This window comes from Monodon monoceros, unplaced genomic scaffold (assembly GCF_005190385.1).
Source record: "Monodon monoceros isolate NGI ecotype Baffin Bay Population unplaced genomic scaffold, NGI_Narwhal_1 Super_Scaffold_9, whole genome shotgun sequence".
Lineage (NCBI taxonomy): Eukaryota > Metazoa > Chordata > Mammalia > Artiodactyla > Monodontidae > Monodon > Monodon monoceros.
In genome coordinates this window covers 52,213,589-52,226,263 of record NW_021703786.1, presented here as the reverse complement: position 1 = coordinate 52,226,263, position 12,675 = coordinate 52,213,589, and the positions used below count along the sequence as shown (strand labels likewise).

Sequence of the window (12,675 nt, the reverse complement as noted above, 5' to 3'; positions counted from 1 at the left end):
AAGGAAGGAAGGAAGGAAGGAAGGAAGGAAGGAAGGAAGGAAGGAAGAAAATAAGAAGACTCTGCCCTTCCACTGCAGGAGGTATGGATTCAATCCCTGGTCGGAGAACTAAGACCCCTCATGCCGTGTGGCATGGCCCAAAAATATTAAAAGAAAAAAATTTTTTTAATAAAATAAAAAATAAAAAGACAATGAGGGAACATTATGAACAACTTTATGCCAATAAATTTGCCACTTAGATTGAGTGGACAAATTCTCTGACAGACACAAATTACCAAGTCTGGCTCGAAAAGAAATAGAAAACCTAGATACTCTCATATGTATAAATAAATTAATGTCATTAAAAACCTTTCCACAAACAAAACTCCAGGCCAAGAGGCTTTACTGCTGAGTCCTAGCAAACATTTAAGGAAGAAATAATTCCAGACCCACACAAAGTCTTCCAGAAAATAGAAGCGAGAACATTTTCCAACTCATTTTATGTGACCATGATTATTCTGATATAAAAGCCAGACAAAACTATCTCAAGGAAAAAAAAAAGACCTGTAGGCTAATATCTTCCATGAGCAAGATACAAAAATCTTTAAGTTAATTTTAGCAAATTACTTCAGCAATATATTAAAAAGGTAATATATTAACATCAAGTGGAGTGTAATCCAGGGATGTAAGATTGGTTTAATATTCAAAATTCAATCAAGGCAATTAACCATATTAAGAAACTAAAAAAAGAAAAACTATATGGCCATCTGACCAAATTCAACACACATTCATGATTTTTTTTAAAAACCTCTCCGCAAACTAGAAATAGAATTTTTTTCAAAATGTTAAGGAGCATCCATGGAAAGCCTACAGTTATACTTAATGGTGAAAAAATTAATGATTTCTTCCTTATACCAGGGACAAGGCAAGGATGTCCAGCCTCACCCCTTTTATTTAACATTGTAATGGAGGTACTAGCCAGTGAAATAGGCATGAAAAGAAAAAGAAATCCTCTTTATTCAAGGTTACATGATCTTCTATGTAGAAAATCCTAAGGGATATAAAAATTGAATTCACTAGAACATATACATGAATTTAGTAAGGCTTCAGGACATAAGGTCAATACATACAGATCAATTGTATGTCTATATACTAGCAATGAGCAATTGGAAAATGAAAATTTTAAATGCCTAAATCGCACACATGAAATACAGATAAATTGAACAAAGTATATACAATACCCATAGACTGAAAACTACTGAACATTACTGAGAGAAATAAAAAACCTAATTCATTGAAGAGACCAGTCCTCATTTCTCTCAGAGACCATACTCATGAATCAAAAGACTCACTGTGTTAGTCAGTTCCCAAATTGATCTATAAATTCAGCACAATTCCAATCCAAATCCTAGTAAGCTTATATATGGAAATTGACAAGGCTAATTTTAAAATGTTCATGAATTTCAAAGGATGCAGAGTAACCAAAATAATTTTGAAAAAGAACAAAGTTGGAAAATTTACACTAGCTGATTTAAGGATTTAATATATATCGACAGAAATCAAAACAGCATGGTATTGGCGTGAGAACAGACATAGATCAGTGGAACCAAATAGCAAGAAATGTAACCACATGTACGTGGTCAGTTGATTTTCAACAGAGGTTCCTAGGATAATCTTTTCAACACATGGTGCTGGAAAAACTGGCTACCGACTTTGGGGTGGGGGGGGCGAGTTGTACTCCAAGCTTTGCCTCACACCAAACATAAAAATAAGCTTGAAATTGCCTTTAGACCTAAATGTTTAAAATCACAAACTTCCAGAAGAAAACATGAACCTTAAAGGAATATTTGATAAAATGGACTTCACCAAATTTAAAATTCTGTTCTCTGAAAGACACTATTGAGGAAATGAAAAGACAGCTATAGACTGGGATAAAATATTTACAGTAGATTTAATGACAAAAGTTGTGTGTCCAGAGTGCATAGAGGACTCCTACAACTTAATGAAAGAATCTAATCAAAACGCCATGGATTTTTTTTTTTAACTTTCAGGAAAGAAGATATATGTATGTCCAGTAAGCACATGCAGATATGTTCAGTGTCAATAGTCATAGAGAAATGCAAATTAAAACCACTATGAGATAAAAATTACACCCACTAGAGTAACTAAAATTAAAAAGCCTGACAATACCAAGTGTTGGTAAAGATGTAGAGCAACCAGCATTCTCATACATTGCTGATAGAAATGGAACAACCACTTTGGAAAACAGTTTGGTGGTTTCTTTCTTTTTTTTTTTTGGCCACACCACACAGTTTGCAGGATTTTAGTTCCCCGACGAGGGATTGAACCCGTGCCCTGGGCAGTGTAAGCACTGGGAGTCCTAACCATTGGACCTCCAGGGAATCCCCAGTTTGGTGGTTTCTTAAAAAGTTAAACATATACTTACCATATGACCCATCAACCAGCAATTCCACTCCGAGATATTTACCTAGGAGAAATAAAATGGAATGAGAGAAATCTGAACATATGTGTACCCAAAGACATATTTAATGTTCTTAACAGCCTCATTCGTAACAGCTCGAAACTGGAAACAACCCAGATGTCCATAACTTGTGGATAAACACACGGTAGTATAGCCACACAGTGGAATTACTACTCATCAATGAAAGAGAATGAACTACTGATATATACTATAACGTTGAGGAATTTTAAAAATATTATGGGGCTTCCCTGGTGGCGCAGTGGTTGAGAGTCCGCCTGCCGATGCAGGGGACGTGGGTTCGTGCCCCGGTCAGGGAAGATCCCACATGCCGTGGAGCGGCTGGGTCCGTGAGCCATGGCCGCTGAGCCTGAGCATCCGGAGCCTGTGCTCTGCAACAGGAGAGGCCACAACAGTGAGAGGCCCGTGTACTGCAAAAAAAAAAAAAAAAAAAATTATGCTAAGTGAAAGAAGGCAGTCACAGAAGAGAACACACTACATGATTTCATTATATGAAAATCTAAAACACAGAAAACTAATCTACAAAAGTAGAAAGCAGATTGGTAGTTTTCTGGGGCCATGAGTAGAGGGGACTGATTGCAAAGTGGCACAAGAGAACTTTTGGTTTCATGAAAATGTTCTTTCTCTTCATTGTGGTGGTAGTTACTTGGGTGTATACACTATCAAAACTCATTAAACTGTACACTGTTTTTAAAGATTTGACATGGACCATTTTAAAAGTCTTTATTGAATTTGTTACATTATTGCTTCTGGTCTATATTTTGGTTTTTTGACTGAGAGGCATGTGGGACCTTGCTCCCCGACCAGGGACCCAACCTGCATCCCCTGCATTGGAAGGTGAAGTCTTAACCACTGGACTGCCAGGGAAGTCCCTGAACTGTACACTTTATTTTTATTTTATTTATTTTTTTGTGATACGCGGGCCTCTCACTGTTGTGGCCTCTCCCGTTGCGGAGCACAGGCTCCGGACGCGCAGGCTCAGCGGCCATGGCTCACGGGCCCAGCCGCTCCACGGCATGTGGGATCTTCCCGGACCGGGGCACGAACCCGTGTCCCCTGCATCGGCAGGCGGACTCTCAACCACTGCGCCACCAGGGAAGCCCTGTACACTTTAAATTGATGCATTTTACTGGATGTAAATTATGTTTCATTGAAATTGACCAAAAAATCCAAAAAGTGTTCATAATAGTCAAAAACTAAAAACAATACAAATGTACATAAACAATAAAATGATTAAATAAATTTTCATATATGTATTCATACAGTAGAATATTGTATAGCAATGAAAAAAGAATTACAGTCAAATGAAACATGAATAACATTCACAGATAAAATGCTGAACAAAAAAAGAAACAAAATGTCATATATAACTCCAATTATATGAAATTCAATAACAGATAAACTAATCAATAGTGATAAATATCAGAATAATAACTACCTTTGGGGGAATTATTGACTAACAGAAACCATGAAGGAGCCTTCTAGTGATGATAAAAATGTTCTATATCTTTATCTGAGTAATGTTTACACAGTATATAGATAGGTAAACATTTATTGTGCTAAACATTTAAGATGTATACCCTTTATTGCATATTTATTATTCCTCAATGAAAAAAATTTTAAATGATCACTTATGGTTGCTTGGGATGAAGTGCCTTGGGCTTTAAGAGACCAAGTGGCTGCTGCAGTTTATCATAATTGTAATAGTGCTGACTACAAGGGCTGTCGGTGGTTGAGCTTCATCTCACTGCATTGGAGAGATTATAGAAAGTAAAAGACAAGCTCAGGGCTTTAAATGCTCAGCTCAAGTTGCAGTCACAAAACCAGAAAATGTCCGTGATGACGCTCAAGGAATCTCTATTTCTTGTAGCTTCAGAGCAGATATAGATTTAAAAAAATCAGCCCCCAAGTTTAATGGGACAGAGTGAAAACATAAGCCAAATTCATAAGTCTCTCGTGTGAAAGTCAGCACATTGCTTGGAAAATAGAGGGATCCTGAGACTTGGAATGGTTACATTTGGATGGAAGCTGAGACTTGTGCCACAAACCTCCCTAAAGACTCCCTTGGCAGCAAAAGCAATCCCTTCTCTCCTTTTTTTGACGATATAAGCTTTTCTTTCCTTACAGAACCTATAACATCACTTGGGGCAATTAGCTATTTTCCTTAAGGCCCACCTGTGTATCATCCATTGCCTTTAGACCCAAAAGTCAGATCTCAGCATGCCCCAAGAGGACTAGTCAAATCTGTACAGAAAGGTGATTGTTAGTATTCCAGGAGAATAGCAAGTTTTTGCTAATTCATAGCAACAGAAACTTGGGGAACATGTGTGGGAATTCATTATAAAAAATTTTTTTTTGGCCACGTCACGTGGCATGTGGGATCTTAGTTCCTAACCAGGGATCAAACCCATGCCCCCTGCAGTGGAAGGTCCCATGCCCCCTGCAGTGGAAGGTAAAGTCCTAACCACTGGACCGACAGAGAATTCTTGATTATAAAACTTTTAGACTTAGGAGGATGGATATAACTTTGGATTAGCCCAGATTTATCAATATCATTATACTTAGAAGATTTGCTAAGCAGTAATATTTTTAGAATCTTGGAAATGGTTTTAAAAGTTTTCTCGGTAGATTAACTATAACCTTGACTCAAATACAGCCTGCATCCAATGAGATTGAGATGCTAGAGCCTTCATGGCATGCTATAAAGGAATAAATCCAAAGGCTTGTAAAATTGACAAAGTTGATTTCTCATAGGTAGCCTACCCATATTCACCTTCATCCTATTCCCCAAGAGTGCCCAAGTGACAATCCCTGAGAAATCCATTAATGATGGGAGCACTAACATTCCTACAGAGGTAGCTGTCCTCTGTAGGTTGGGAATGATGGTAGGAGATAGTGGCATTGAAGTGGGCTTTCTGGTTTCAAGGAACTGATGGGATTCCTAGAAGACAAGTGGCATTTAACTGCCAGAGATAGAGTCTACTGGTCAAAGTTAATATCATAGATAAATGGTATTTTGACTTAATGCCCAAGGTTAAAGGCCATATTATAATAGGCCTTATTTGTCTAGGACTCATACTGTGGTTTTTTACCTAGTTCCTGAACGTATGGTTGGAATTACCACAATGAACAGCAGAAATTAAAGTGGCCATATGAATGTTTTGACTCATAGATTTTCTGTAGTGATCATGATTTTCTTAGGAATTACATAGGTAGGATATCTACTAAATTATTACTAGAACTATTTACAGAAAAGCTCTAACTGTGGGGCCAGAAACATGAGATGAGACACCACAATGGAGAGTTTTGCCTTCTTATCCAGTTCCCAGACAAGCAGTTGATACACCCAGAAGGCTTTGGTTGAAGTGGAGGCTGGCCTTCTTGAGGAAGAATTCTGCTACGAGCATATACTCTAGATCTTACTTCAAGCCTTCCTCAAAGGGCATGTAGCCCTTTACTAGGGTGAATATGCATTGGAAAAAAGGAAATATCCCACCAGACTTTCAGAGATTACCAGACTCCAAGTTAACACTAATCCCTGGTATCCCAAAGTGCCCCAGTGGACCATTGGTTAAAGTTAGGGCTTATGCATGTCAGGTGATAAATGCTGTTTTGGTCCAAGGTTATATCATAGACCCAGTTAATCTGCGGGACCTAGCTATATTTATTTCTGGTTCTTGAATGTACAACTGGAATAGACATGTACAGCAACTAGCAGAGTTCTCACAAATTAGGGGCTGAAGGCTATCATGGTGAACTTTCTCTGCCTGCCAAAATGGTAAAAAATAAACGGATAACAAAAACAAATTTAAAAAAACACAATTCCACAAAGATTAGATATGAAAATATATTAGTGATATGAAGGATTCAGAAAATAACATTCTTATTACATTCTTATCTAGTTCTTCTGTTTTGCCTATGCAGAAGGTAGGTAGATCTTGAAGAATATTTGTAGATTACACTAACACCATTTGCAGCTGCTGTTCAAGATGTGGAACCTTTATTGGACCAAATTGACACAGATCCATCATTCACAACATCTGATGTGGCAACTACTATTTTCTCTAGAGCAGTTTGCAAGGACCAACAAAAGAAGCTTGATTTCACCTATTAGGAACAGCAGTATCCTTTCACTGCCTTGGCATAGGGCTAAGGCAGCTCTTTTTCTTTCTATCATAATTTAGTATGCAGAGACATTGATTGTGTTGACATATCATAGAACATCATACAGGTTCACCACCTTGATGGTTTCCATTGTGGTGATTGGACTGGATGAGCTGGAAGAAGCATTAGATGCCTTGGTAAGCTCCATGTGTGTCAGAGGGTGGAAGATAAAAACCATAAAAATTCAGTGTTTTCTACGTTGGTAAAATTTTTAGCTTCCAGTAGTTGGAAGCATGACAGGATATCTGTTTCAAATACGAGGCAAATTGCCATATCCTGTGCCACCTACCACTAAGAAAGAAGCATAATGCTTATTGGACCTTTTTACATTTTAGGAACAACCTTTACCACATTTGTATCAATCTGTGCTGCTCTTTTGTGTTAACTGAGCCATCAGCTGGCAAAGGGGGTCCCAGAGCAAGAAAAGGTCTTGTAGGCTTTCTAGGCTGCATTACAAAGCCTCTTCTTTATCTTGTGCCTTATCACCTAGAAGATCCTACAGTATTTGAAATGAACAGAGCAAATTAGAAAGCTATCGCAAGTTACAATAGTAGAATCACAATGTAGATCCCTCAAGTTTTGGAGCAAAACCATGCCTTCTACTAAAGTTAACTATTCTCCTTTGAGAAACAGCTCATGTGTATGTTTATACTGTGATAATTCATAAAACCATACGCTTATTATTTGTGTACTTTATGTTATTTTTCAAAGCTTTAGTTTTTAAAACTTGTATGGAAAAATAAAGGTCCAAATATAGCAAAAACAGTTCTAAAAAGAAGAACAAGTTGGGGAGAATTTTCCTGATTTATAAAAATAAAGTTATATTAACAGAATATTGAACCTGGCATCAGACCCATGAGAATGTGGGAATTTAGTGTATAACATGGATGTAAACTAGTGGGAAGGGACTAATCAATAAATGATATTGGGATGATTGGCTTCCATATTGGAAAAAAAATAAAATTAGATTTCAGTCTCCTTAACGAGGAAAAATAAGTTCCATCTGATCAGAGACCTAGATGTGGAAAACAAAATTTTTAAAGTTTTAGAAGCAGATATAGAGCGTGCCTTTTGACCTCAGTATAGGTAATACTTCCTAAAGAATACAGCAAGTAAGCACAAACCATAGAGGAAATGATTGATGCATTTGACTACTTCAAAATTTAGAACATTGACATGGCTAAACTCACCAAAAGTTAAGTAAATAAGAGATTAACTGACACTGATAAAGATAAACTGAGAAAGACTATTTGCTATATAGATAACAGAATGATCATTATCAAAAATTTATAAGTTAATAAGAAACAGACTACTCATGCCAACTGAAAAAATGGGAAAGGACAAGAAAAAGCCATTCACTGGGGGACTTCCCTGGCCGTCCAGTGGTTAAGACTTCCCCTTCCAATGCAGGAGGTACGGGTTCAATCACTGGTCAGGGAGCTAAGATCCCACATGCCTCGTGGCCAAAAAAACAAAACATAAAACAGAAGCAAGATTGTAACAAAATCAATAAAGACTTTAAAAATGGTCCACATCAAAAAAATCTTAAAAAAAAAAAAGCCATTCATTGATCAGGAAACCCAAGTACATAATAAACATATGAAAATGTAATATATTTAATCTCACTAATAATCAGGGAAATGCAGATTAAAATAATTACATACCAGTTTTTATCCATCAGATTATAAACTAACAATATCAAATATTGGCATGGATCTGGAGAAATTATATCCTCATTCAGTGCTGGTGAGAATGTAAATTGGTATAGGTGTTTTGTAGAGCTATTTGGCAATAACTACTAAAGTTGAAAATGCACATTATACACAATCCGTTAATTACACTTCTGTTTATTTACCCTAAGGAAATGTTTACATATGTATACAAAGAGATGTATATAAGGATATCCACTGCAACATTATTTTGGTATCAAAATACTGGAAATAATCTAAATGCTAATCCATAGAGGGGTGTTTTTAAAAATTAGGATGTTTTCATATTATAGAATACCATGCATCAATTAAAGAAATAAAATATATTTCCTTAAATACATGAATCAGATCTCAATGTTGAGTAAATAAAAGCAAGGAACGTGTATTATATCAGTATTTAAAGTACATACATAAAATGTTAACAAACATAATTTCTGGGTGTTGGGAACACAAGTGTTAGTTTTATCATTTTCTATATTTTTCTCTAATTGAAATTTTTCTTGAAATAAAAACAATGCAAAAAACGAACAAGTAGGGAGCAATTAATTGTTCCGAATGTCATACTCAGGTCAGATTAGATAACAACTGAACATTATATATTGGTTTTAGCAATTAAGTAAGTAACAACAAATATTTATGCAGCTACTAAGTGTTACAGAAAGGGGAAGTAGAGTATAAGCTTAAAGGTAAGATATAACTTTCCTGATTTTGACTCTGCAGCTTTTACTTACATGATTACGGTGCTGTTGGTAATGATAAAATCTTCAATATTCCATCTACATAAAAATTTCAAATCTCCTGTAACAACTAATTGCCAACTTTCTGCTTAGGTGGGGTTTTTGGATCGGCAGAGGACATTGGCTTTGCTGGAAACATTCTATGACCAAAGTTCAAAAGTGCTCAGAGGTTTACTCCGAAACCCAAGACAATGTAAGTGCCACCCAGAGGGAGCATGCTCAAGCTGGAGTGATGCAGTACACCAAAATGATAATACAAGGTCATTCTATCCCCATGGAATCCTTTCATATAACATCTCCCTTAGATCATGATAGCTCTATCTAGTTGTTCATTCCACACAAAATTCAGTCTTCATCACAACTAGATGTATTTTTTACTATGGTGTAATACTAAAAGTTGTTAAGTCAGAGCTCAGCTAGAATTCAATTTTAAATTCATTCAAATGAAGGGGTGCTTTAGTGACAATCTGAATGTTTTGGAAATTAAGTTGGTAGTGGTAATTCTAGTTTTAATGTCCAACTTAGAATTCTAAGGTTTCTAAGAAAAATGTTTCCTTCTCCCAAGCATTTTTAATTGAAATATAGTTGATGTACAATATTATGTTAGTTTCAAATGTACTACATAATGATTTGACATTTTCATGTATTAGGAAATAATCACCGTGATGAGTCTAGTAACAATCTATCCCCCTACAAACTTATCACAATATGATTGACCATATTCTTTATGCTGCATATTACATCCCTGTGACTTATTTATTATATAACTGGAGGTTTGTGCCTTTTAATTCACTTCACCTGCTTCACCCACACCTCAAACCCTTCTGGCAACCACCCATTTGTTCTCTGGGTCATATGGCAGTTCTACTTTTAATTTTTTGAGGAATCTCCATACTGTTTTCCATAGTGGCTGCATCAATTTACAATACCACCAACAGTGCACAAGGGTTCCCTTTTCTCCATATCTTTGCCAGCACTTATTATTTGTTGTCTTTTTGATGATAGCCATTCTGACAGGTATGAGGTGATATCTCATTGTGGTTTTGATTTGCATTTCCCTGATGACTAGTGTGATGGTGAGCATCTTTCATGTATCTGTAGGCCATCTGTACATCTTCTCCGGGAAAAAAGTCTATTCGGGTCCTCTGTCCATTTTTTAATCAGGTTGTTTTTTTGATGTTGGTTTGTATGTCTTCTTCATTTTGGATATTAACCCTTTAGCAGATATATCATTTATAAATATCTTTCCCCATTCATTAGGCTGTCTTTTTGTTTTGTTGATAGTTTCCTTTGCTGTGCCAAAGCTTTTTAGTTTGATGCTGTTCCATTTGTTTATTTTTGCTTTTGTTTCCCTTGCCTAAGGAGACATATCCAAAAATACATCACTAAGGCAGATGTCAAAGAGCCTACTGCCAATGTTTTCTTCTAGGAGTTTAATGGATTCAGGTCTTAAATTTAAGTCTTTAATCCATTTTAATTTTATTTTTGTACATGGTGTGAGAAAGTAATTCAGCTTGATTCTTTTGCATGTAGCTGTCTAGTTTTCCCAACACCATTTATTGAAGAGACTGTCTTTCCCCATTGTATACTCTTGCCTTCTTTGTTGTAGATTAATTGACGATATAAGTGTGGGTTCATTTCTGGTCTCTCCCTAGAATTGAGGAATGAAGAAGAAAGAGAGGGAAGAGGGAAGGGAGAGAAAATGAATATTGGAAAAATATAGCTCAGTGAAAGATTATCATAGAACTTTGCTTTTATTTTGGTATTGCAGATACTGAAAAGGTATATGAGGTGAAAGACATTTGTCGCTTTCCTCAGCCCTATGCTATGCTTATTGTGGGAGGACCAAGAGTAGAGGATAAATTCTATTTGCCTTGGAAGTCTAAGCAACTCTCCCAGTAGCAAAAGAAGAATCATGTTCATTTCCAAAACCATACCTTTTAGGAAGGGATTATTTCTAATTTACAGTAGTGAGCATCTTTTATGTTCCTTTAGGTACCTTTTTGTTTTTTATTGGGTTGCTGGGAAAGGTAACTGATATTTATTTAAAGCAATAGGTCTATATTACAGTCACTGTGCTGATTGCTTTTTTTAAATTTTTATTTTATAATAGGGTATAGTTGATTTACAATGTTGTGTTAGTTTCAGGTGTACAGCAAAGTGATTCAGTTATACATATACATACATCCATTCCTTTTCAGATTCTTTTCCCGTATAGATTTTTTAAAAATTGGAGTATAATTGCTTTACAATGTTGTATTAGCTTCTGCTGTTCAATGAAGGGAATCAGCTATATGTATACATATATCCCCTCCCTCTTGGTCCTCCCTCACACCCCTCCCATCCCACCCATCTAGGTCATCACAGCCCATTGCTTTTTAACATTAATTTACTAGCTCTGATTCTACACTATAAGATCAATTGTTTAGGTAAATGTTTTGTTTTCTGTGTTAGGGCCGTTTGTTGAATTTGGAGAGATAGACTTGCCTGAGTTCTGGGGAGACATGGATAATCAGAAGCACATTTATGAAGACTTTGACAAAGTACTCTTAGAGATGAATACATTACTTTCTGAAAAACATGCTAGCAAAAGCCAAAGTAAATTATTAGCAAATCCAGGAGATCAACGTAAACATGATAAACATAGAAAATCAACACTACCACAAAGCCCACCAGAACAGCAGAGAGGGACAACTGCAAACCAAGAACCAAACAGAATTTCAGCCAACGAACAAGAACAAGACAAAGAGTCAACTGGAGAGCAAGAACTGAACAAAGAATCAGTAGCAAAACGAGGAACCTACACAGGGTCAACTCCAGAACAAGGATCAAGTAGAGAGTTAATAATAGAACAAAGACCACATATTGAGTCAATAACAGAACAAGGAGTACCACGAGGAATCCACACTGAACCAGCTGCAGAGCAAGGACTTTACAGAGAATCAGTAACAGCACAAGGACAGCATGAAGAGTCAACAACAGGACAAGGGTCACACAGAGGGTCACCTGAGGAACAGGGACCACATAGAGAGTCAGTATTAGAACAGGGACCACACAGAGGGTCAACTGCAGAACAGGGATCACACAGAGAGTCACTCTTAGATCGACACCCCAGAGGGTCAACTGCAGAACAGGAAGCACACAGAGAATCCCTATTAGATCAAGGACGACCCAGAGGGTCAGTTGCAGAACAAGGAGCACGCAGAGAGTCAGTAGTAGAACAAGGACCACTCAGATGGTCAACTGCAGAACAACAGCCACCCATAGAGACAATTCCAGAAAAACAAGAGGACATAGACTCAACTTCACAATCAAGAAAAGGTAGTATCTTAAGAGAAAGTGAAAAATCTAGGGAGGCTATTTTCTTTGAGTACACTGAAATCCTTCCACAGGAAGAAAGGACTCAGGGGCAAATCTATGAAGAGCAACTATTCATGAGTCCTGAACTGCAAGAGAAAATTTCAGTATCAAGCAGAAAAGATCATCTTTCAGGTATTAATATAGTTCTTCTACATCAGCTCCTTGCTTTGTAGAGTGTTTTTAAAAGTCCTTTCAGGAAATATTCATTTCAGTTAGGATCTCTTCC

At 36.7% G+C, this 12,675-nt stretch overlaps 1 protein-coding gene across 1 annotated transcript in view; it reads left to right on the top strand.

The window, feature by feature from the left end:
- EFCAB5 (EF-hand calcium binding domain 5) overlaps positions 1–12,675 on the top strand; it is a 108,804-nt gene that overhangs the window by 60,430 nt on the left and 35,699 nt on the right. The window contains exons 10-11 of the mRNA XM_029210918.1: positions 9,183–9,282; positions 11,544–12,581. Of these exons, the coding sequence (XP_029066751.1) occupies positions 9,183–9,282; positions 11,544–12,581 (1,138 nt within the window). The remainder of the gene's footprint in view (positions 1–9,182; positions 9,283–11,543; positions 12,582–12,675) is intronic.